Source organism: Pipistrellus hanaki (assembly GCF_964339955.1).
Source record: "Pipistrellus hanaki genome assembly, chromosome: 2".
NCBI lineage: Eukaryota > Metazoa > Chordata > Mammalia > Chiroptera > Vespertilionidae > Pipistrellus > Pipistrellus hanaki.
Window position 1 is genome coordinate 10,304,250 of NC_140504.1, and position 25,975 is coordinate 10,330,224.

The 25,975-nt window shown below is 41.3% G+C and overlaps 1 protein-coding gene across 6 annotated transcripts in view; it reads left to right on the forward strand.

Moving 5' to 3' along the window:
* The window catches only part of APP (amyloid beta precursor protein), a 210,202-nt gene that overhangs the window by 133,942 nt on the left and 50,285 nt on the right, over positions 1–25,975 (forward strand). For all 6 annotated transcript variants that reach the window (XM_084871393.1, XM_084871394.1, XM_084871395.1 and 3 more), the window contains 5 exons: positions 2,898–3,031; positions 8,301–8,375; positions 9,117–9,275; positions 24,112–24,240; positions 25,331–25,430. In XM_084871393.1, the coding sequence (XP_084727519.1) occupies positions 2,898–3,031; positions 8,301–8,375; positions 9,117–9,275; positions 24,112–24,240; positions 25,331–25,430 (597 nt within the window). The remainder of the gene's footprint in view (positions 1–2,897; positions 3,032–8,300; positions 8,376–9,116; positions 9,276–24,111; positions 24,241–25,330; positions 25,431–25,975) is intronic.

The window sequence follows — 25,975 nt, forward strand, 5'->3', positions numbered from 1 at the left end:
GTTCTCACAGCAGGAAACTGGAGGATGGGGGTTGGCTTCTTTTACAAATGTCACCTTCTCCATTAGCCCAGCCTGGCCACCTCCTTTCCCTGCTGCGGTGGTCTCTCCCCTCCACCCCTTCCTCCAGCTCTGATTTTTCTTTTTCTCCATAATGCAGATCACGTTTTATAACAATGTGGATTACTATTTTTTGAGGTGATTGTTTCTCTCATGGAGACATAATTCCACAAGGACAAGGGTCTTTGTTCATTGGGCTTTCCTATCTACCAGCCTCACCTAAAGTAGAATCCACAATATTACTTGGAGAAATGAAGGAATGCACAAGCGCTCTCAAGGCAGCAAAGTCAACATGCTGGCTACTGCCTCTCGGATAGCCCCGACCTCCCGGGGTTGCAAAAAGAAAATGGGCTGAGGCTCAGATCAAAAGCATTTCTCATTCAGAATTCTGCTGGGATTTGGAATCTGAACGACCTTGAGGCAGTATTGTGCTGGGAGCTGGAACTGGTTTTCTGTTAATGTATAGACACCCATGCTCCAGGTGTACACCCCGCCACATTCTGCCAGGCTGCTAAGAGACTAAGAAAATGGATATAAAAGTCACCTGAAAGCTAAAATCACATGCATATGATGGTGGGAGTGCTGCTTAGGATTTGTAGCTAGAGGTCTAAACCGAGAGCTAAACATGCTTTACCCTGAGTTTCAGGTCTAGTTGTCTTTGGCAATGTGACTTGACCCAGCAAGCTTGCTTGCAGAAGTTATGAATGAGCAGGTTTGAGCAGGGGCCGGTGGCTGAAAGATTGTCCAGATGCAGGGTCTATGGGCTCTTTCACTTGCCCCCTGTTCCATGATCCTGCTGCTGCTGAATGCTTGTTAGAGGTCATTTATCAGGAAGCATATGGTGGGGGCAGAAGGGGGCGGGCAGCTGTCATAACAAAGCATGTTTTGGGCCAATTCATGTTATTCTTTAACCAAAACAAACCCTTTCCAATGCCCTAAACATGTCAATGGATTAGCCCTTCGCTACTCTAAATATTAACTTGAGAGCCTTTTCATGGTTTTCCTAACCCTAAAATCAGACGTACTCGTGTGTGTTTGGGGATGTGAGCGAGTATGTTAAAAGATAGTATTTCCCCTCTGTGCCATATATGTAGCAGGGTGATTTTTTCTTCACTCCCCATGTTAAGTGAGAACATGTGTCGAGTGTCTGGCACAGCATCCGCTAATGAACAGGGGGCTTTCTTATCTGGACAACGTGGTAGTCTGGCCCAAATCACAGCACCGAGGGAACCGCAGAGGGGTCTGAACAGTACCAACTGCTTTGTGGAAGTTTCAAAAGCAACACGAGAATAAACCCTCCTAGAGCCAGTTCATTTTCCCTTCCTATGTGGTTCAAGCGACCAAAATGGTTGTGCTCTGGACGACACACTCATAGTCCTGAGCCTCTCCTTTCCCAAAGGAAGCGCCTTGAAAAGGGTGGGGACATGAGGCCCAGGTGTCCGGCTCTTGTCACCACCCGTGGTATTGCTGTCTCTGGTCCACCATGGACTTCACACGATGGCAGCCAGTCCTGGTAGGACAGTGTCTTCTGGATGTAGGAATATTCGAGAAATAGAAGATGAGCTCTCTGCACAAGGTCCTCCTTAAAATGTTCTCGCCTCCCCTCTCACCAGCTGCAGGATAGTGGCAATGAAGTAATAAATTCGTTTTAAAATATTAAGAGGTGTCATCATTCTTCAGCCCTTGGCTGGAGAGGGATCTGGTGAATACGGGAACACTTCGCTCACACAAGCTGAGAGGCATTGTTAGCGTCAGTGGCTTACACGTTTGAATTGAGGATTAAAAGAGAAACCGCTTCCCTTTCAAGTCTTCAGCTGAAGGGACAGAGGTCATGAACAAGGATTGACTGGAAGAGGCATATTTCTCGATCAAATGGAATAAATACATAATGCAGTCTTTGTATGTATTTCCATGTGCTTAAAAAAGGTTTGATACTTGAAATATTTGTAATCCTGTACAATGGACTGCACATGCTCATTCTGTATCATTTTTGTTTTCTTACTATTCTAAAGTTGTATCTCACCGTACACAAGAGTTGGAGAACTTTTCTACTCCTAGGGTAACAATTAATAATTCCACTTTTCCAAAGAGGGTGCCATGGTGTGGTTGGCACATAGCCTGTGGCTACCCTAATCAGGGAATATGACTCCAGACATTTTCATTTATTCAATATGCAAAATGTGACTTGCCTAATTCTGTCATTCTGCCAGATTGTAGTTTGCCAAAAGAACTTAAACTTGTTCTCATTTGTGAAAGTGAAAGGTCTTTCTGTGATTTCAAAAATGCATTTATTGACTTTTTGAGGTGTGTTTTTTTTTTATAGTGTTTAAAATATTTTCTCACAAAAGATGGCTTGTAATCTAGTGATCTAAAATACACAGTGTAAGATTTACCTTTGCTGTGAGGTGCAATTATCCTACAATTGGGCTAATTTTGAGGTGTCTGGGTTGTGGAGGAATCTTAATTGATGGATACCATTGTTTACTTTCAAGGTGACAAAAGTTAATTTAGCAAAACATAGGAATTTAGGACAACGTGTCTGTGTTAAACACCAACTGTTTTTGCTCTATGCCTGTCATTTTACAATGAATTTTAAACATAATACTATAATCACAAAATGGCCAGTTTTCAAGCTTTTCCTTCACCTGAGCCTTGGAAGGGGCGACACCCATCTTGGCTGTGCTGGGAAGCGTCTCATGGTATTTTCTTCGACAGCATTAACATCGTGTGTGTGCTTCTGTACTAAACTCTTTGTTCTGGAGTAATGGAAAATATGGCTTTCTTTGGAATGATCGGATATTCTGCTTCTCTTCTCAAACCTCCGTCACTTCCATTTACAGTTCCTACGACCGCAGCCAGCACCCCTGACGCCGTGGACAAGTATCTGGAGACACCTGGAGATGAGAATGAGCACGCCCACTTCCAGAAAGCCAAGGAGAGGCTGGAGGCCAAGCACCGAGAGAGAATGTCCCAGGTAGTGTGGCTCTTCCGTGCTTCAGCCCTACGATACAGGGGAAATCTGGTCTTGCCTCTGCCTCAGAATCTCCACTGGGGCTCAGTGGCCAATAAATTTGTAGGACTGGGTAGGAGTCTTTAATCTAGATTTTGAAAGATTTAAAGTCTTAATTTTCAACGTTTTCTACAAGGTATTGATTTAGAGGGTTATATCCTCCTGATCATTTCACCTAGTAAAGATCCAAGTATAGTAAGTGTCATAGGATTGTGCAAGCAGAAATTCAATGTCTACTACCTTCTCGATGGCCTTATTACTCTGTGTGTATATGGTACCTGTAACCATCATGTTGTAAATTAAAATCCCTTAAAACATTCTTTAGTTAGTGTTGAAGATTGTTTTTGTATGAAGTACCTGATTAATCATTGAAGCAATCATTTCTTACAAAACTCATTCATAAGACCATAAAAGCTTAAAACTAAATGGAAGCATCATAACCATTTCATCTAGTCCCCTATGTATGCTTTTAAGATAAACATAGGTCATTAGTAGACTAGTCATGCCTTTTTGTTTTCTGTCTTTTCCAATGATTTGATATCTGGGACCTAACCAACCCTGGAGAGACTGCCCCTCCCAGGGCGAGCCAGTTCTTAGAGGTGGCAAATGACTGGCCTGCAAACGCATCTTTCCCGTGCAAACCAGCCACTCAAAATGCAAACTAGTCAATCCTAAGTCCATGTAGCCACTCTACCCTGCCTCCTTCCCTCCTTCCTTCCCAAACCACAAGAAAGGCTTTTATCCATGTCTCCTTCTCACTCTCTCTGCCTCCGACTGACTCTGGTGCTTCCCCATGTGCCACATTGAAAACTGAGCAAGAAACTATCTTGTCTCTGGTAGTCATCTCCTGATGTGTTAGCCTCAACATACCAGAACCACAGTAGGACCTATGTTGTAAATCATAGAACTACTAATGTATCTAGAAAGGCACAACACGATTCCTTTTTTTTTTTTTAAGAGAGTGACCACAATACTGAGCTACTTAGGAATAATAACATTGGGGATGAGGAGGGGGCATAATCGGAATACTTGGGCTCTGGAATACAATGCAGGTCTAGTTGTCGCCCTTAATGAAAACTCAGATGCGAGTGGAACTAGAAAGCTAGCTATATTGGACTAGCGATGTTTCATCTGAAACAGTTCTTTTGAGAAATGGGATCTTTCTTTAGGAAAGACCCAAGTTGATAAGTAATCTCTGTTACAAAAGCCAGGATGGCTACAAGTCATACTTATAGCCGCTGAGCTGATGTCCCTTAAAGTTAAACTCCCTCACTTCTTGTTTATGAATCTTTCAGGGGTTTTCCATTGCCCTCACAATCCACTTCTAAGAAAAGAAAAAAAAAGAAAAAAGAAAAAGAAAAAAAAGAAGAAGAAATACTGAATGCTCAGCGTGGCATTTCCAGTGCCTATTCTCACACCCCAACCCCCTGCTCCCCAGCTCCAGACTTCCTACTTTTTCTTCTGCCCCCAATTGCTACCATCCTTGTACAGGCAGCAGGAAATGCTGTTGGCCTCTGCTCTGGGCATGCTCAGCTCATCTTGGCTCTAGGCACTGACTTTCTCTGAAAATGCCCTTCTACTGCTCCTCACGTTATAAGTCTCGCCTAATCCTTACACCCCATGTAATCCTTGCAATGGGATAAGCAGTCATTGGTCTTTTCATTCAGCTTGACAAATTTGATCCCCAATTTTATTTAGTGATTATTTTGTATACATGCGTGTGTGTGTGTGTGTGTGTGTGTGTGTTTGTATGTGTGTCTTATCTCTCTAGCTAGATTGTAGACTTTTTGTCTCTTTAAGTTTATGTCACCTTACTAACCTCGTGTATCTTTTCTTGACCTCACTTAAATAGTCCTTATTTCTTTAAAAAAAAAAAAAAATACAAATCCTGAATTATTTTCCCCAATGTGCCTTGATCATTTTGAGCCTATTATAAGAACTGATTTCAAATGCTCTCCAAATTTTAGATATTATCAATCTCTCCCAGAATATGAACTTAATTTCATTTCAGCACATCTATTTAACACATGACTTGGTTTGTCTAAGTTTTAATAGATTTCCTTCATCTTTTAGCCATTAGCTATACCTGAGATAATGCAAGAGATGTTATCATACAGCAAAGAACGCAGCCAGCCAGATCCAACTGGTCACAGGAATGTGATATGCCTGAGATCAACATTTATCTTTGTGATCTGTGCCACCGAATTCTGGGGACTGTTTGGCCCTGAGCTTGCCTGCCTCTTAAATCTCTTTGTATTAGTTGTCATTTCTCTGCATGAAACTGGCAGTATGTGAAGATCCATAAATCCAGATGATGCCAGAACTTTTGCCCTGCAATGGGAAATTGCTTCACAATAAGATTGGTCCCATACACAAAGGCCGGATCCTAAACATTTCTAATTTTTTTTAAAAATGTAGTTTTTTAAACTATTTTTACTGTAGTTTTTATTGTTTTCTTACAAATACAGAGGATTTAGGTTATTTTGGTATTTCAGGTGTGGTTTTTTTTGTTGTTGTTGTTGTGGTTCATAACTCAATTTGTAGATTTCTGTTGCCATCTGTTATGAATAGAATCTATCAACTATAAGATGCTGAACAGCTTATAAGTACTTTTATTACTTACGAATTTATCAGTGTCAATGTATCCTTGAAATGAAGGTCTTTAAAATGAAAGTTGATCTTTCTTTACATGTATTATTTTTTAAGATAAGCATCAACATCCAAGAATGGCCCTTCCTTATGTCACCAAATATAAATAAAATGAGCTCATCGGTTTTGTAGGAAAACGAAGTCTCCTCCTCACATCCTTGATGTTCACCTAGGATTTCCCTGAGACAAGTTCACTCACTGATCTGAATGCAGGACAAGTCTGCAGCTGTGCATATTGTTGGAAGAAAACAGAGCTTCTTACCACCTACAGCTGTTCAAGTGTACTCCTTGCTGTCAACTGGCGTGGTGTTTTGGTTTTTGTTTTGTTTTGTTTTAAAGTGCAACTCCTACTTGAGCTAGGTAAAATGAAGAACAGAAAGATCAAGAGAAGCAACATTCTGACTTGTTAACAAATGTTTACTGGCAAACTGGGTGGACTCCCAAACCATGAGACAACTTGATTTCCATTGCCATTTAGAACGTTGCCTGTAGGGCCGCAGGGGACCAAAGCATGGTACTTGAGAGAGCCACACAGATCTTTTCCTTCATGACCTTGAGTGGGTAACTTAACCTGTTTCAAAAATAAGGGTGGCCATGCCTAATCTCACAGGCTGTTGTGAGGAATCAATGAAATGAGGTAGATTTTGTAGAGCACTGAGTACAGGATCTGATAGTTAGCAGGTCAGCAGTAATGCTATCTCTTATCAGTATAGCTCAGAGGAAGCCATTGTTCACAGGAAGATGTTGAGCCTATTGTCTGTGTTTATCTTCCAGCAGTAGACCTCGGGTGATGTTACAGGTGAATTATTTTATTTCTGAGGGTATAGGATATAATTAAATTTCTCTGAAAATCAAAATTTTATTTCTCTAGAAATGCCTATTTTCAATTTATTAGCTAAATAAGTCTCCTTAATTATTTCATGATTTCTTTGCTCGGAATGAAAGTTCTGAATAAATAAGGTGAGATTGTGCAAACTTAAATTGGGAAATAAGTATTTCACCTTCCAGTGAAACATTTGACTTCTCTCTCAAACTAATTTTGAGATTCCTGCCTGAAGAATTCATGGTAGAATACCGCCATTGAGAACATTCCTGAAGCAGAAAATTGAGATATTTGCAATGTAAGGCTTATCTCATCTATACGAGCAAAAGCAGTCTTCCCTAGCCCCTCCCAGCAGATGCCCTCCATTAATTCCTGGAGACACCAACGTATCTGGGACAATATGTTTCTGTTCTTTTGTGTTCTGTTCTTTTTCAGAGCAATGGATCATTTTCCCCAATTTTGCTATGAGCTCTTTAGGTCATTTTTAATATGCTTGTCAAGTGTAGTAGAGCATACATCCCATTCTATTCTGTCCATAATTTCATGAAAACAACATATGGACACTTGTCTTGTATCTTACACAACCAATTAATGCTAATACACAGTAAGAATCTAATTAAAAACTCACTTGATGATTTGATGTGATGTTATCTCATAGTTATTTATTCCTTGCCTCCCTTTTTCTGCGATCTTGAAGGTCATCGGGAAAATGAATTCCTTAGAGATAAATACCTATAATCAAGGAAATCAAGTTGTCTCGTGGTTTGGGAGTCCACCGAGTTTGCCAGTAAACATCTGTTAACAAGTCAGAATGTTGTTCTCTTGATCTTTCTGTTCTTCATTTTACCTAGCTCAAGTAGGAGTTGCACTTTAAAACGAAAACTAAAAACACCACACCAGTTGACGGCAAGGAGTACAGTTGAACAGCTGTAGGTGGTAAGAAGCTCTGTTTTCTTCCAACAGTATGCACAGCTGCAGACTTGTCCTGCGTTCGGATCAGTGAGTGAACTTGTCTCAGGGAAATCCTAGGTGAACAGCAAGGATGTGAAGAGGAGATTTTGTTTTTCTACAAAACCAATGAGCCTGGTTATTCACTTAGCATTACTGGCCAAGAATACTGTTTGCTGCATTCGGAACATTATAATGTGTCCTTTCTGAGACGAGCGTTCTAGGGCTGTTTGTAGCGTGGGTTGGCAAGCCAAGGGCCCTAATTATCCTGGGTTGGATCTCAGGGTTTCTGACAACAGAAGTGTTTTTCCCAAAGTCTTTTCCTCCCTCCCATATGTACTATGTTTTTGGCACTGTGTTCACGGTATAGCTACACATGCACAAGATGTTACATGTGCTTTTGCCACACACACACATACTATTTGAAATTTTGTAACTTGCTTTTCCAAAAGACTAAAACCAATGTGTTCAACTTAATGTTAGAAAGCGTTGTTCAGGAAATAGATGCTGTGTATGAATCGTCGACATTTGTGCATATCAAGTAAAAGGACCTCCAGCATTTTCTCGGGAAAAGAAAAAAGACCTCCTTTGTTTCAAAGGGCCATATTGCTGCAACGAATTTGAATATTTATGATAACTGTACTAACAGGGTAGATTTACATCTTAGTGAGAGGTCAAATATTACCGAGGTAAAACTGGAATGTGATAATTACGTACAATGTCACATATAGGAGAAAAACATTATCTCGTTACCGTAGATCCGTATTTGAAAAAAGAACTGATTTTAAATTTTAATGTTTTCTTATTTTGTAGGTCATGAGAGAATGGGAGGAGGCAGAACACCAGGCAAAGAACTTGCCTAAAGCTGATAAGAAAGCAGTTATCCAGGTAAAACCCTGAGCCCTTTCTCATAAGGGGTGCAGGCCAGCATCACCCCTCCCCCATTCATGGAGCACCTATAAGTTTCCCATTGTCTGCTGAAGACTCATTTGGATTGTTCATATTCTCATCATCCTGGATTACTGCTCATCATTGTCTAGTAATTGAGTTGCTTAAACTCTGCCTTCTATTTGCTCCCAATTAGCTCAAGTTATAATTCATTTCCACAAAACTCATGGTTATTTGCAGTCTACTTTTCAATCAATAATATCTTTTTTGGTTGCCAGAATCTTCTGCTTCTTCCCCTGGCAAAAAAACAAAACAAAAAAATACATATATATATATATATATATATATGTGTGTGTGTGTGTGTAATTAGAATTTTTAACTGCAGCCCCTCTCAAAATTACTGTAAGCAAATGACAGATTATCACAGTCATTTCCTTAAATTAAAATAACTCTAAGAGAGAAATATTTTTTTGATATGCATTGTGACGAAGAGTTTCAAGAATACATAAATTCATCCTACATTTTGATCAATCGAATCAGTCTTCAGGGACCGCATGAAATAATGACTTACAATGAGGAGTGTAAGTTGGGAATGATTATGAAATCTTTGAATGAAATGAAATTTGATGTTTCATTTGAACAACTTGCCCTAACTGTTAAAAAAATTAATAAAGTAGATTTTAAAATAAATAAACATGCTTGTTCCATTCCTGAGTGACACGTGCCTGTGTTTGGTGGCAGCATTTCCAGGAGAAGGTGGAGTCGCTGGAGCAGGAGGCCGCCAACGAGAGGCAGCAGTTGGTGGAGACGCACATGGCCAGGGTGGAAGCCATGCTGAACGACCGCCGCCGCCTGGCCCTGGAGAACTACATCACCGCGCTGCAGGCCGTGCCCCCGCGGGTAGGTCCCCTCTTGGGTAGGGCCCCCCTCCGGTAGGGCCCGCCTCCCAGCAGGCAGAGGGCCCCCGGGCTCTGGGCACGCAAGGCCCCGAAGAAGAGGCCTGGGGAAATGCCATGAGCACCGTTGTTTAGAGGTTTGCCCTGAGTTCATTCATTCCATGTTGAAGGTTGAAGGGACACAGGGCCGCTGACACGTTTGCCCACGGAGGAGGCAGGCAGACTCCCAGGGACTCAGAGGGCAAGGCCTGACGTGAGTTGGCAGCCCAGGGATGCTGACCTCTCACCGTAGAGATGGCAATCAGGGAACCAGAAACCCGGCCCAGCCCCCTCATCAGATGGGATGTCACTGAGGTCAAGGAAAGTTGACACATCATCTTGTATGTTGGAGTGATGGTCAATCTGCCGTTAATCCCATCTGGCTATTCTCCTTCATAACCATGGTAGTTTTCATATCTAGCAGTTTAATCTGAGTTTTTGTCTCTTTGGTTTTTTATATCTCCCATATCTTAACTTTTTGAACCAATAGGATATACATTATAGTAACTCTTTTAATATCCTCGGTTGCTACTTCTAACATCTGTGTCAGCTTTGGGTATTTTTTCTGATTATCTTTTCTTTTCATATGTCATATATTTCTGCATCATTTTATGCCCAGTCATTTTTTTATTGGCTCTCAGACATTGTGAATTGTACCTTATTGAGTGCTGGACATTTTTGTATACCTGAAAATCCTGAGTAATCTGCCATGTTGAGTTTTCCCACCCGGATAGGACAAGCAGGTATTATTGCTAACCTTGGGTGAACATCAGGCACTGTTAGCTCTCATCCTTCTGGATGATTTTTGTTCTGGGGCCTCAGTTAGTTTCTTTACATGCATGCGCTAATCATGTAGTCAACTGCATTCTCAAGGGGCATCATCTGCAAATGATGATGGCTTCTCTCTGAGCAGCTCCCTCCTCTCCAATTTCCTCTCCTATGACTGCTAGCCGCCTTTGCCTCTCGGACTCTCACTCCATATCTTCAGTCTCAGAGTCTCTCAGGCTCTGCTGGGTTCCCATGCCTCGAATCACGGCCCAGAAACTCCAGGCAGTAAACTTAGGCATATGTAGAGCTCACCTCATCTGTTTCCCATTTCTCAGTGTTCACTGTGATGTGTAATATATTGTAGAAACATAATTCTATATTTTTTTCCTTTTTTTTTTTTGGATGTTACAGGTGGCAGGTTAATCTGTTTCCCATTACTTGATCTTGGCCGGAAGTGGCCGTCTATTTGTACATTATGTAACTAAACCAAAAAGCCACCGACTTGCCCTGATTCTTGTCATCATTTGATTTTTCTTTCTGTAGTGAAGTTTTGCGAAGCCATAAAGAGCTCCTGGTGCTCTTCCAGAGAGCAGGATAGTATGGATCCTGTTCCACTGATGATGCCACTGAGATCGAGTGGCTGGTCCAGGGTGACACGGTTAGCCGTGGACAGGGTGGAGCTGTGAGTCACAGTTGACCACTGTAGTGCTTTCTTCCTAGGCCATGCTTGCTCTCTGAACAAAAAGCTTTTGAAAAAGAATATTCACATGAGCATTTTTGTTTACTGTGCAAGAAAAAAAAACACCCTAATCTCTGTCCCAACTGCGCTCCGTAAAATTCTGTTTGTTTCTTTGGAGGAAAAGTTCTGTGGTCACCCTCTTTTTCTAGATGATTCGGTTTGGGAGGTGGGACCATCGGGATCCTTTGCCAGATCAGGGCAGGGTGGTGGGTGTTGAGACCAGGACATTAATAGCTGCCATTGAGCGAAGCATTCCAGCTGCAAGTCCAGTCTCTGAAGTCAGACTTTGCTAAATGGTCGTTGATAGAGCTAAAAATAAGACGAGGGCTGAATGGAGTCTTTCAGAGCAGCCCATCGGCCATCACAGGAAGGACACGGACAAGAAGGATGTTTGCCCAGGCTTCCGGGCTCTCAAAGGGGATATTTTTACATCGGTCACCACCGTGCTTGTTCTGGACCCGGTGGGCACCTCACATCGAATCAGACGGCATTTTATTTGAAATTAAAAACTGGATTAAGAACTGTTTTAATGTCTTAAGAAATCAGGTTCTTGTTGATTGATGTAGGGATTCCTGCTGGGGTCTTCCCTGGAAATGCAGAAAATTCTCCCCTGTACTACCAGCTGGAGCCAGGGAGTCACAGGCCTGCCGTCATGGCATTGCCTGACATGCTTGTTGTTACCGTCTTTATCGGAGTTTAAATTCAAACCTATGACTGGATAAGGCATTAGCTCTGTACTTCGAAAAATGCAAGAAAATTTCCAAATCCCTTCTTGAGGGCTTTTATTTATTGCTGTTGAAAGACATAAATCAAAAGCTTGCCGGTTATTACCTGAGAAAGGTCACATCTTGTATGGGAGCCAGAAATAGATATTTCTGAGACCTCCCTCGTGTGTCTGGAAGATATGAAATTCTCAGTAACCGTTGAATATAAAGATAAATTAGTCTGTGGTTGTTGTTGTTTTTCCTGTAGATTCTACATCTGATATTGCCTTTAGAATAACTATCCCTTTTACCCTGACCATCAGTCCCAAACTTTGCAAACATGAGAACCGGCAACAACATGGGTTTCTTTTCACAGCACCTTTGAAGCTCAGGTTTAATCCACACTTTCATCTATACTTTTAGCCCAAGCGCGGTGGTATCACGTGATGGTGTTTTGTTCAGCTCGAATTCCTTGTCCTGTGAATCTCCATGACTGTGTGCTTTATGTTCCAACTTTCCTTTTTAATAAATTACATGCCTACCAACTGATAACATGGAAAGGCCAATGCAAAAGTACCTTTTCGAATCATGTTTAGAATGTATATGTATATATTTCCAATATTATAATAGTTAAGAGCAGTCTTATTTCCCCTGGGTTAAAAGTATAGTGCAGGTGGGTCTTTCCACTTAGAATAAACCCTTCATGTGTAGAGGGTTAGTGCTTCTTCTAAGGACCAGTCCTTCTGAGTTATTCACTTTAATAAAGTTTTGTGGACAATCGAAAATTTAGGCTTTTTCCCCCCAGAAAAGTTTAATCCTCCCACCCCAAAGGTGTATCACCCATAAGTTAACTTTGGAGGTCTTCAAGCTGCCAGACCTAAGTACTATTAAACCTAAATTACCATTATTTGACAACCAATCCTGCACTTCTGGTGTCTTACTTCCTCACAGGTCATCTTCGGCACACATGGCCTCATGTAATATGAGCTAAACACTGTCTGAGCCTTCCTTCTTGTAACTGTCAGCGTTCTACTTCATAGAGCAGTGGTTCTCAACCTTCCTAATGCCTCGACCCTTTCATACAGTTCCTCATGTGGTGGTGACCGCCAACCATAAAATTATTTTCATTGCTACTTCATACCTGTAATTTTGCTACTGTTATGAATCGTAATATACATATCTGTGTTTTCCGATGGTCTTAGGGTCTACATCAGCGGGTCTCAACCTGTGGGTCAGGACCCACAGTTTAAGAATCACTAGCAAAGGTTAAGAACCACTCAAATTAGAAAGGTTGAGAACCACTGTCATAGAAGGAATGAAGATAATATTGCCTGCCTGGTCAACATTCTCTAAGACCTGAAGAGAAATTAGAATTAAAAGGGATCCTATACAGTGAAACTAAAGGCTGACTAGGAACCTCTATTTAAAATCAACTTCCCATTGTAGCTTAGGCCTGCAAAAACTTAGGGGCTCCTAATTAGTAAGAATTGAAATGTGTTAAAAGATGGAAGATGAATAACCAGACCGTTCTTTGTAACTCTTAGAGTTTTGAGTCTTTACAGATACTTTGTGTAAATCTTCGCTTAGACGACATTCTGATTATTACTCTTACTTTAATGAATTTTAAGCATTTTCTATGTGGAAGTAAGAACTTGGAAACATTTTTTGTATATTCCTGTCCGTTCATCTGTATATCTGTGTGCCTGTAGTGTTGTTTTGTGTTTTCCCAGGTTCTCATGATTGCAGCCATGTCTGCCATACTAAAATTCATTTCATGCTTAGAACTGATGGTTCACGTCCAAACTCTCATTATTTAATGGAGAAAAAAACTTGGCAGAGTCTTTAGCACACTTTCCTTTCTCGTTTCTGATTAGTTCATCCAAATGTTAAATTTCTCTGAGATTCCTGAAGACTAATGTATAGAATTCCTTGGTACGACATTTATATCATGATTTGTGAGGCTTATCATTAAGGAGCCTGGTTTTGAGACTTATGTTGAAGTTTTGTTTAACATTATTTGAGTAATTCTAACAATGGGGCAGTAGATGTTGAATAAGAAACAACCACTGGAGAAAAGAAAGGATTAATGGGTGTGTGGTGTCAGGAAAACCAGTGAATACCTAGGGAGATTCCAGTTAATCGGTCTTTAGCCAACATGATTGTTGATGTAACATAAGTTTAATAAAGCAAAAGTGAAATTGAGGTGCTTATCACTCTTTGTTACAAAAGAAGAAAAAGAAGCATTTGTAGGATATATAATAGGTAGATAGCATATACCTCCAAGGATATGTCTACTCAATATAATGGGTGGTACATAAGCTAAAAAAGTATTTGCTGAGTTCTTAACAAGGGATGGCCCTGAGAGGGATGAGTACTACGATGTTTAAGACATTCCAAACGCACATTTTTAATATATTAAACATTTTTAATGCTGTTCAGAATATACTGAAAGACTGCTAGGTTGAAAAATCATCTTTGAAAAATGTAAATAATTATACTATGCCCGGTGTTAACGATTCATTCCAGTATTCATTTACTTCAGTTGAGATTTGTAAAAACCGGTGAGCACCAAGGGAACTCATTAACTTGAGAGCATTTAAGGACAGACCAATAACAAACACTGGGTGGAAAGAAAGAATGGGAAAACTGGCGTTTACTGAACCGAATCCTATAAACTGAGCTGAGCCGTTTTTACGCTATTTTGGTAATGCCTCTCAGTATTACTGCCTTACCTTGCTTGAATCTTGACCAAGTTTAATAGACAGATCTTGCTAAAGATCAGCTGGGCGTTTGTAACCAGAGACAATAGTGGGTTCTGTTTTTAATTGAATTAAGTTAAAGAGAAAAGACAGAAGTACATACGACAGGCCTTCGCTTGAAAGCTGTCCTGAGCCTCTGAGACCTTATTCATCATCCAGATTAACTCCAGAGCAGAGCCACTGCCTGCAGAGTCGAAAAAGCTCTTCATCAAATGCTGTCAAAACGTATAGCACCAGGACACCATGTTTGTTCCAGCAAAGGGTTCATGCGTATATTTACAGGTTGACCTTTATTTTTATTTCATCTTTGAAATGAAAACCTATTATGAAAACATGAATATTTGGGGGGTTTTTTTTTTAGACAAATGCATGGCACATTATTTTTTATTATTATTATTGATTTATAGAGGGAGAGAGACAGAAACATCAGTGATGAGAATCACTGATCATCTGCCTCCTGCATGCCCCTTACTGGGGATCGAGCCTGGTCAGGGCACATAACCTAGGCATGTGTCCTGACCATGAATCCAACTGCAATCTCCTGGTCCATAAGTGGACGCTCAACCAATGAGCCACACTGGCCAGACCATGGCACATTACTTAGTGATCCAGTGTTTACTTAGCTATCCAGCATTCCAGATATCCATCCTCTGGAACAGATAGCAACCAGGGACCTTTGTATGCTGCAAAGGAATTATGCATGGGTTTCCAAGTTCACTCATTTTATGAAGTTCAGTTTAAAGATCCCAGGTAATATTTGGGTTTTTCTAAGCTTTATCTTGAGTTGTTGTTGTTTTTCATATATATATTAAGATTTTTAGCATGTCAAGGGTACTGTAGTTAGAGTATGAGGAGAGGGTGAAATTAAAAATATACCTGTGAATGTCTTTAAAAATGGTAACCCATTAGAGGGGGCATAAAGCAAAAATGCCAACATCCAAGTTATACATATGTAAAACTAAAACATCTTAGTGCAACTCTCAATAAAGAAGTCAAGAATATGTTACGATTGGCCCTAACTGGTTTGGCTCAGTGGATAGAGCATTGACCTGTGGACTGAAGGGTCCCAGGTTCAATTCTGGTCAAGGGCATGCATGTACCTTGGTTGCGGGCACATCCCCAGTAAGAGTTGTGCAGGAGGCAGCTGGTCGATGTTTCTAACTCTCTATCCCTCTCCCTTCCTCTCTGTAAAATATCAATAAAAATATATTTTAAAAAAAAGAAGAAAAAGAATATGTCACGATTGGCGTTTGTCCGATGGTCAGACCCATTCGACAAATCTTCCCGAAGGTCCATGGTGCCTTAACACATCTTTTGTTTACAATCTGTGGGCTTTGCTGTCTGGTCGCCTTAATCCCCCTGTGCCTCGCTCAGAGCTCCGGCAGGCTTCACTGGCTACGTGAGAATTGAAGGCACACGTCCGAACGGTCTCTGTGCCTCTGCTCTCACGTCAGCTGCTGTAAGCTCTAGATCCAGTGTGTGCTCACGCTGGTCCAAAAACTCAAATCCCCGGGTGTGGGCAGGCCTTAGATTTCCGTTCTTAATGCTGCCTTCAGTCGCTTATAGCCTCGTTCTCTGTAGCTAAAGAAAAACTATTACCTCTTCGCTCCATACGCTGACACCAAATGTGTGGGGTTTTTCTCTTACATTAAATGATTCTGGTGTTACCTGGAATTAGCATAGACCCCACAGGGTTAGTGCTCAGCCCCACAAGATTGCCCCCCATCTCCCATTTTGGAAATCCCTCTTCATCACTTCTGATCTAAAAACTATAAATCAGGGTTCCCTCACCCCCTCCTTGGATTTGATCATTTACTAGAACAACTCACAGAACTCAGATGACTGCTCCCCTAACTGTACGTGACTCATTATAAAGGATGGGACTCAGGAACAGCCAGATGGAAGCCATGCCTGGGCAAGGTGGGTGGGGAAGGGCTCGGAGTCTGCATTCCCCCTCTGAGCACATCATCCACACTGTCCCTCCCCCCCAACCCCCCGCCCCTGCGGATTCACGTTTTATAACAAAAGATACTCCTGTCACTCAGGAAATGACAGTTTTGGGAAACTCTTATGTCAAGATCTGGGGGCAGAGACCAAATATGTGTTTCCTATTGTCACAGTAACCAAAATAAATTATGTCTGAGAACTAGCAAAATATTCAGTGGGGGAGGGGATTGGTGAGTGAAAAGATAAGACCCACCCTTCGGCCCTAGCTGGTTTGGCTCAGTGGTTTGAGCAGTGGCCTATGGACTGAAGGGTCCTGGGTTTGATTCTGTTCAAGGGCTCCTACCTTGGTTGCAGGCTCAATCCCCATGGGGGGAGGGGGAGTTTGCAGGAGGCAGCTTGATCGATAATTCTCTCTCATTGATGTTTCTCTCTATCCTCTCCCTTTTTTCTCTTAAAAAAAAAACACACAAAACAACTATTTAAAAAAACCACTTTCTTTTCTCCCTTTTAGAGTACACTAGAAACACCTGTCTTTAATTTCCAGTTTTGCCATCCATAACCTGTAACTTGGAACAAGTGATTTAATTATAAGGATTCTCCCTCCTCCATCTGCAAATTGGAGTTTGCTCCTACTCTTTTACAGTTAGCATTGTTCTAGCTTCTGGTAGACATAATCAGAAAGATGAAAGGATTCATTGAAGGATGGGATGAAACTGTAAAGTAGAAAGATGCCTTCCTCCCTCGGAAGAGGAAGGACAGAATACATTGTCAGGACAGGATATAAGGAGGCTTTAGTGCCGTGTTCCCGTGAGGAAGACACCTGCCTGCTTCCATGGGGACCAGGGGAAGGAATGGGGACGGCCTTCGATTTGCCTGGGTGCTGCCGTGTTCTGCCACCTCCCCAGGCCAGAGCCAAGCAGGAATCTGGATGTGCCAGGAGGGATGGAGCTAATGCCATACTCTCAAACCTCAAGGAACTGATGGAGCCGAAACTGGTTTGGCTCAGTGGATAGGAGTGTCAGCCTGCAGACTGAAAGGTCCCGGGTTCGATTCCGGTCAAGGGCCTGTACCTTGGTTGCGGGCACATCCCCAGTAGGGGGTATGCAGGAGGGAGCTGATCGATGTTTCTCTCGCATTGATGTTTCCAACTCTATCCCTCTCTCTTCCTCTCTGTAAAAAATCAATGAAATATTTTTTTTTTTTTTAAAGAAAAGAAAGAAACTGGTGAGGACAGTGGGACAAGAATCTGCTGTCATTTCCTGCACTGCTTTCTTGAGGCCTCTGGATTCAACTTGTCATAGCATTGTGTTTGCCTTCTCATACTCATTTTAATAATTACAATCATTTCGGTGCTCTTCTGGAGAATGTGGGTGAATTTAGGAGTGGACTTCAAAAAAAATTAGCTCCTTAAGTTGCAAGACCAACACAGGTGTGATGCAGAGGTCCCCGTGGACAGCTCCCTGAATGCTGGGGTCATTTTTTGTGTTGTCCTGGAGGGGGCGCTACTTTGTTTTGGGGGTGCTATTTTGCTTTGTTTTCAGAATGTTGTCTTGCAGTAGTGAGGGTCCCTGTGAAATGCTGAAAACCAAGAGACCATCCCAAGCACAGAGACTCGACTCTCTTCAGTGCGTTGTTTCCATCGTCTTAGAAACAAAACCTACTAACCACACAGATTTTGTACCTCCTCTTCCTAAGCTCCAGAAGGCCAAGGTGTGGAGCTGTGAGCCTAAGGGGCCTGGAGCTGCTTTGAAAGCAGGAGAGAATTGCTTTTTCGTGGCAGGTGATTCACTCCCCATCACAGGGTCGGAAACAGCTAGGGTGCGATTCAGTGCTTCAGGAGAGGGCTTTCTGATGAACGCCCTGTGACCCAGGAAGGCAAGGGTGCTCCCCACACAGGGACTTCCTCCTCCTCGGCAGGATTGCATCCAGGGCTTGCTTAAAGGCTCTGGACAGATCATGTCTTCCAGCTCAGAAGTGGTTTAAGGCACAAGTTTCTTCTGATAAGATGCCAGATGCCTGGATCCAGCATGAAACCACAGAGCGGGGCAGTGGAGCTGAATAGCCCTGTTCTGATATACCCTCTATGTGAACCGGGGAATGAAGTCTACACATTCCATCGTGATTGGCTTTGGGTTGGTCAGATGTGCCCGCTTCGTGCCAAGTCCAGGGAGAACACATTCATGAAATTGCACTAGAGAACTGAGGGAAAAGGGCAGTACCTCTAAAAGTGGGGGAAATGTGTTTTTAAAAGAAATTTCTCTCTCAGCGGAAAAGGCGATGAGATTTCCTTCAAAATCACCTGCATGGGCCTGATATCAAAACGCAAGGCATAAGGAGATGGGTGGTTGACATTGAAATTAGTGGAAGGAATCTTCCCGTTGACACTAGTGTGAAAGGCTATGGAGGCTGTGAAGGATTTTCTGGGGAAATCCTGTGCCAGGAGCTGTATCAGCAGCCAGCGATGGGTTAGACTCTTTTTCCAAAATAGGAAAGTGGTCCATGTGCCAACATCTAAATCTTCAGGTGAAGTTTATCTTCAGGTTCTCTCTCACCCATTTAGTATCGCCTACTCTTAGTCCTTTAAGAAATTCCTTCCTAATGAATGTTTCGAAGGCAGTGTGCTTGTGAAGGAAATTTAGCGCCAACTGCAAAGGGTCACATCAGATGCGAATAGATACCTTGTAATTATATATAAACATCGTTCAGAAACACCAGTGACAGTAAATATGATTGGATGTAACGAGTCCCCTGGGGCAGATTTTCTTTTTATCTCTGTTTTTTTTATATAAATTTTAATGATAATATTAGCCATTTAATGCCAATAAACCAGATTTTAGTGTTAATACATAGAGTGAGTATGAAATAAGGAAAATTTAGCAGAAAAAAAATGTTATTACTAATTATAGAAGATTTCATGATTTGAGAATGATTGAAATTCTACACACAGTGGTTAAAAATATGTTTCTTAAACTCAATTACTATCAATAACTAGTAAATGCTTGTTTTTTTTAATCCTATGAATAATCCTAAATTACTTTAAGAGAATAGATTTCTATAGAGATATCAGGTCCCCCCCCATCATTTCTGAGAGAGTGTTTCTGTATTTTTAATTAAAATATTAAGAAATCTGTCTTTGTCCCAGAATAGTGAAATAAAAAGCCCTAAATAAATAGGATTTCCTGTTATTCTGCAATCCATGATACAACTCTAGAGATAGCTAATTTTAAGCCTTGAGAATCTGTATTCTGGCTAAAAGTTGCAAAGGCAATGATTTTTTTTTTTTTTTTAAGTGAAATGTACACAAATCAGAGACCAAGGTAGAGCTCTTTCTGTTTTTCTAATCGAGAGAAAATGAAAACATTAAAGGACAGGGAAATGCTGTCTGTTTTCCTTAACTAAAAATTGTATTTTTTTTTCCCTGAGATGTAGCCAATAACTGGCATTTTATGTGGTGTGATTGTTGTGCCCACTCCAACAGAAGAGCTGATCTGCTTCTGCTATTTTTCATCTCTAAGCACCATTCTTGGAAATGTGTTTGCTTGATTAAATCAACCAAGCAGAGAGCCCTGTAATTCATTTCTCGGGGGACATGGTAATGCCTTCCTGAATTATCTCATGGCCCAAGGCGCAGGCACGAGGAAGAAAAGGCTGATGGGGCTGTGGGTGCACACACAGTGTGCGTGTGAGCCCACATAAACAGATGAGGTCATTGCTTTCTCTGAGGCCCCATTGTTTTTGCAGGAGCTTTGTTCCCTGCCAGGGAGAGCAGAGCCACACAGAGGCCTGGGAGGGAGGGAGGCCAGGGGTGCCCGCTGCCCACGGTCACGCCGAAGGGCCTTAGAGAGGGCACCTTTGGAATATGTTTCATGTCAGAAGTGTCTGGATTCAATGAGAGAAGCCATTTGAAACGTGTGAGCACGTCCACCCTTTTATTACCCGTCTTCCTGAAAGATAAAGATGAATTTAGAACTGGAATCTGTGACGGTCACAAAAGCCAAACTTTGAACGAATACCTTTCATCATTTTCCAGTAATCCTAAACAGATTAACCTTCCTGTCTTGCTGTGTCTCCTCCCTGGCGCATTAGCCAAAGATAGCGCAGTGTCAAAAACCAAGGACGGAAATCATGAGATGGAGCAAGCTAACCCTGGGTGTTTTTCTGCACAAATTAAGAGAGAAGAGATAAGCGTGTCTCCTCATAGTATCTGAGCTCCTACGAACTAGAAATCCAGGCGAGGACACTAGTCTTAGGACATACTCTCTTTTCTAACCATTCAGTGATTTCCATTTTCCAAGCTGGAAGTGACTTTGTAGAAATGTCTTTCGCTTGGTCCCCCTTAGAGTTTCCTTGAAAGGCGTGATCACTGGTGATTCGGAGAGTAGGCACCTTTTCTTGCTCCCCCACTGACTAGCTGTGGAGCCCTCGGTGCCTGGCTTGCTTCATCTGTGAAGCAGGGTGAGAGGCTGTCCCTGTCCTACCGTTGATCTGAAGATCTGATGAGTTTCTAAGCCTAAAAACACTTAAAACATGGTCTCCTCCTATTAACAGTCCATAAGTTTTGAATTATTATTGTTTGGCGGAAAGAAAAGTGAGAGCGTTGGAGGCAAGGAGAGAGTAGAAGAAGTAAGCGTGATTTGAGAATCTGCTATGGACTAAGCATTATGCTCAGCAAGTGTTATGCCCAGACTTCGTGATCCCCAAGGACCACCAGGGAGCTGAGTCCGATGCAATAAACAAAAACAAAGCCTTTTCCATGCTAGCATGAGCTCTGTTTCACTCACGCCGGCAGCATGGCGGAAGAGAGAGCGAATTTCGCCCAGTCCAGGGGTTTTACTCCGGTCGGTGGTGATGTCACTGCCTCAGCTAACCCTGATTGGTTGGGTGAGGGCTAGGGATAACTCCGCCCTGCCCCGCAGTGGAGTCGGGAGCTCATCCTTGCCCTGCCCTGCCCTCTCACAAGTAACACAGAGCATGTTTCATACTCGCATACGCTATCTGGAACATGTCCGTTGTCTTAATTGCACACACTAGCAAATTGACACTTAATGTAATTTTGAGACTCATTCATCTAAAACTGGTTCACAACCTTTCCAATGCCTTGACCCTTTAAAAGAGTTCCTCATGTTGTGGTGACCTCCAACCATACAATTATTTTCGTTGCTACTTCATAACTGTAATTTTGCTACTGTTAATGAATCGCAATGTGTTTTCTGATGGTCTTAGGCTCTACAGCAGCGGTTCTCAACCTGTGGGTTGCGACAAGGTTAAGAACCACTGATTTAAAAGTTGCTGTTGAACTTCATAACTAGCCCGTGGGCATGGGTGCTGTTGGTGGTGGTAGTAGAAGGCACAGGGAGACCAGATGTTAGTTTAAAAGAAATGTCTCCCTACTCCCTAATTTGAAATTTAACTTAGTAATGCCTAGGCCAGTTTGGAGCCATTATATCCCAGTGCACACACTTGATCATGACCGTTCTTTCAGGATAAAATGCCTTACAGAAACATTCAAGGTGACCACCTGCAAATTTGAAGTTATGATGTAAAATAATTCTTATGTTTGATTGAAGTATTTTTAACATGAGCTTTTTTAAAAAAATTCTTCAAACAGTAAAGTCTTTTCAAGGGGAAAAAAAAATGAAACAGAGCAACTAAGAGAGAGTGTTAAGGCAGTCAGTTGTACAAGGGAGGAGCAGCGACATCACAGATAAATACAATGAGTTGCAACCCTGTCTGTCTCCAACTTTGGACGAGGGAGTTTTTAGGCCTTGGTTTCAATTATAAGAATCAAGTGTATATAATATACTGATTGCTCAATGCTGCCTATAAAACATCCCTCGGTGAGCTGTGTACAGGGAGCTTAAATGCTTTACCAAAAAATTAGAACCAGCTTATTTATCATATCATCTTCCATCCGTCTCCTCTTCATCTTCTTCTTTTCCTCCTTTTCCTTGCTTTTTTCAGCCTTGATGACTCTCTTCTTAGCCACATAGCCTAATACAAGAATATGTTTTTCATGGTTTTCATTCAGCTTAGCAGCCTTCTGCACATGGCTTGTCATATGCAGAAGAGTTAGTCCACAGCTCTCCCAGTTTCTTTGCAGCATCACCAATATATAGGTTGGCAAAAAAAAAATGTATACACACACTTTGAATAATTATTATAAAGGCAGTGTTTATTAAAATATATTTCATTTTCAAAATTGAGCTATCAGCTGTTACAGCATTTATATATTTTTGGGAACACCCTGTATAAACCAGGATGTTCTTTGAATTGGGGACAATAGAACAATGAAAAGACTTAAGGAGGCCCCATGGGTGCATTGAGATTTTTGTGGAGTGGGGGAGGTTGGGGGATTTCTCACATTCAACAGTAGTCAGTCTTTAAGTGCTTGCCATCTAAAAATTACTTTTTTCAAATTAGTGTATATAAGCCTATCATCTTTTAATATATATACTATCAATGTAGTTGGTCAGTTGTTTACCTCTTATTACTTTTCTTCTTTTAAGATTGAAAGGACCATTCTCTGGTTTGTAGATTCAATCAAATTTCACAGTGCAAGTAAGAATGCTAACAGTGGGTGCCCAAAAAGCTATACATCAAGTTTTTTTTAAGATTATGGAAAAGCACATTTCTTGTAGGATAAAAATAAGTAAGGCTGAGTGCAGGTTTATTTTCTGATTGTATTTACTTACTGGTTTCCTTACGTTAAACAACTTACTAAGTACAGAGCAACCCCCTATGAGCCAGACCAAAACTGCTCCTGAAATATCTCACAGTTGAAGAGGGTAGCCAGAAACATAAATAATTTAATAGACTTTGTTAAGTGCAATCATGGAGATCTGCATAGCATTTCATGGAAGCACAGAGGAGTCAGGGAGGGGCCCCCAGTTAAATAAGCAAAAGGAGAAGGGGAGGCATATCCCCCAAGATAAAACTCCACCTCTCACCTCACCCCCTGTGTGGGAATAGATTCTGCACCTTCCAACAGGTTTTCAAGGTGCCCATGATTCTTAATAATAATTGGGTTTACCCAACGGGCCAAAATTCTGTTGCTGACATGAGCTTCCACAGTTCTGTTTTAATGAAGAAGGAATGTGTGTATCTTTGGAAAAATTTTATAAAATCACACAGTAGAATGCATATAGCAGTGGAATGGTTTAAGACAAAGGAAGTTTTGTTCTTTTATGAGGATGAATGTTTCAAGTAGGATTGGAATAAAAATGGAACCAATTAGAAAGTCATAGAAGCACTTACGAAGAAATTTAATTGTTGCTGAAAGAATTAGAATTCAATGGCATAGGAAGAATTTAATTAAATTTCAAAATAAAATAACTGTCATTTCGCATTGGAACGTCTAATGTCTCTCAGAGCTTATCAGTTATTTCTTGCCTATAAATGAGTAGTGCTTAAGTAGCCTATTATTTTTTGCATTTTGATTATTATACTATTACATGCTACTTATGATGGGATTATTTGTGCAACATTACTGCTGAGATAACCATTAAGACAGTGGCTATAGAAATGTGGTCTCATAAGCCCATGTATATTTGGGTGGAAAAAGGGAAGGACCTAACTTAAGTCTAACTTCCCAAATCAACTCTCCTTCTATAGCAGAAAGCTGTTTAGTAAGAAAATGTTTATTAAGGAGGTCAGTCACCATATATGTCAAATATTAAATGACCATTTAGAAATGGAAAGCGACCCATCGACTAAGTAATTGCCCATGAACAAAGGAATGGGACTAATGTTTGGAAAGGAGAATGGCAGAGAGGCGTCTTGCAGTGCCTTCATACCATGGGATGAATGAGTGGGACCTCCGACCCAGAAGCCGTTGGAAGAAAAAATATTTTGCTCAGAGTTGAATTTTTATATTTTTCCCCACAGCCTCGTCATGTGTTCAACATGCTAAAGAAGTATGTCCGTGCAGAACAGAAAGATAGGCAGCACACCCTAAAGCATTTTGAGCACGTACGCATGGTGGATCCGAAGAAAGCTGCTCAGATCCGGTCCCAGGTGAGTGATCACCTCTGGCCAGCCCGTGTTCTTGGTCTTTGGGTCAGATTCTCATTATTCCCAGATTCTCATTATTCCTCTGGCTCTTCTGCAACTACTCTTTAATAGATTAGAGAGTAAATTCTAAAGGCTTGTCTTACAGCAATATGTGGTTTGTCAACCTCTGAGTTAGTACTAAGAAACAAAAATCTGCAGTGTCTTCTGCTATTGATTCTTAAAGGGACCATTTTAATCTCATGACTAAAATGAAGCACACAAATGGTATAGAAAGCAAATCTGCTAAAATCAGTTCAACTACATTGTGGTAGGCAATAAGAAACAGTGATTGGGTATAATGTGGGCCTGTAAGTCCTGTAATAAGTATGTTTTCTATTCCACCATTCCCAACTTGCATCTACCTCTGGAAATGTAAAATTCCTACATTTCTTTAAATAGAAGGATTTAAAATATGTCTACATTTTGTTTCATGATGTATCTCATAGAATTAAAATATGTTCTATCTATTTGCAAAGAAATAAAACTAGTATATCAGAGGTTATTTAGGGGCCTCGGTAGTAAGAATCAGAGTTGGATGCTTGCAGCCATAAAGTATAAAGTCTTTTTTTTAAAATATATTTTATTGACTTTTTTTTACATAGGAAGAGAGAGGGATAGAGAGTTAGAAACATCGATGAGAAAGAATCATCTATCAGCTGCCTCTTGCACCCCCCCAACTGGGGATGTGCCCACAACTAAGGTACATGCCCTTGACCTGAATTGAACCTGAGACCTTTCAGTCCACAGGCCAATGCTTTATCCACTGAACCAAACTGGTTTCGACTACAAAGTCTTTTTCGTTGACTTTATACTTTATGGTTGTAAGCATACAATATGATGGGGAGTTTAAAGCAGCTCTAAAGTTAGAGAGACAAAAAAAAAACAAAAAAATGGGAGAAGAAGGAACATAAGGATGCCCTTTAAGGTTAAAAGTTTCAGCAGTGTTTTATCAGTTGCATTTTGAAGTTTGTATCTGTCCGTGGTGCTTGGTAAGGAAACTAGCTATTCCTTCTTCCAGAGATGACTTACCTGGAACTGTCTTCCTTTGATGCAGGTGATGACACACCTCCGTGTGATTTACGAGCGCATGAACCAGTCTCTCTCCCTCCTCTACAATGTCCCTGCTGTGGCCGAGGAGATCCAGGATGAAGTTGGTAAGTAAGCTGTTCTCTGGATGCTGTGCGCGTCACCATATTCCGCTCCTGGAGGAGGAAATCGGAGGAGGAGCTCTGCTGCATCAGCAATCACCGGTGTTCTCAGGTGTGGAAGGAAAAAGAGCAGACTCCCTTTCACAGTGAAACTCTTAGGGGTGGCGCTAGCTCTCTCCTTTGCAATTGCTTGGGGTCTTCACTATCCATACTCACAGAAGTATGGGTGCTTATAACGACTTAGGATATATCTGTGCAATAACGAACCATTTATTATTGGATTTTACTTGTCAGCAGTTGACTTCTGATTCTGTCAGTCTTATAAACATCACCCATGGTGCTTGGGACTTTACAGTTTAATGAAGACAACCCTTAGTCTTTTAATGCTCTATTAGAACCTGTGTGTTGCATTATATCCCCGTTTTATAGGTTAAGAGCTCAACCTTACGATTTAAAAAGTCACTAGCCTGTGTCACACTTATCATAAGTAGCACAGCAAAAGCACGAAACTGTGACTTCTGACCTTGAGGTTATTGCAATATTGAGCAGCT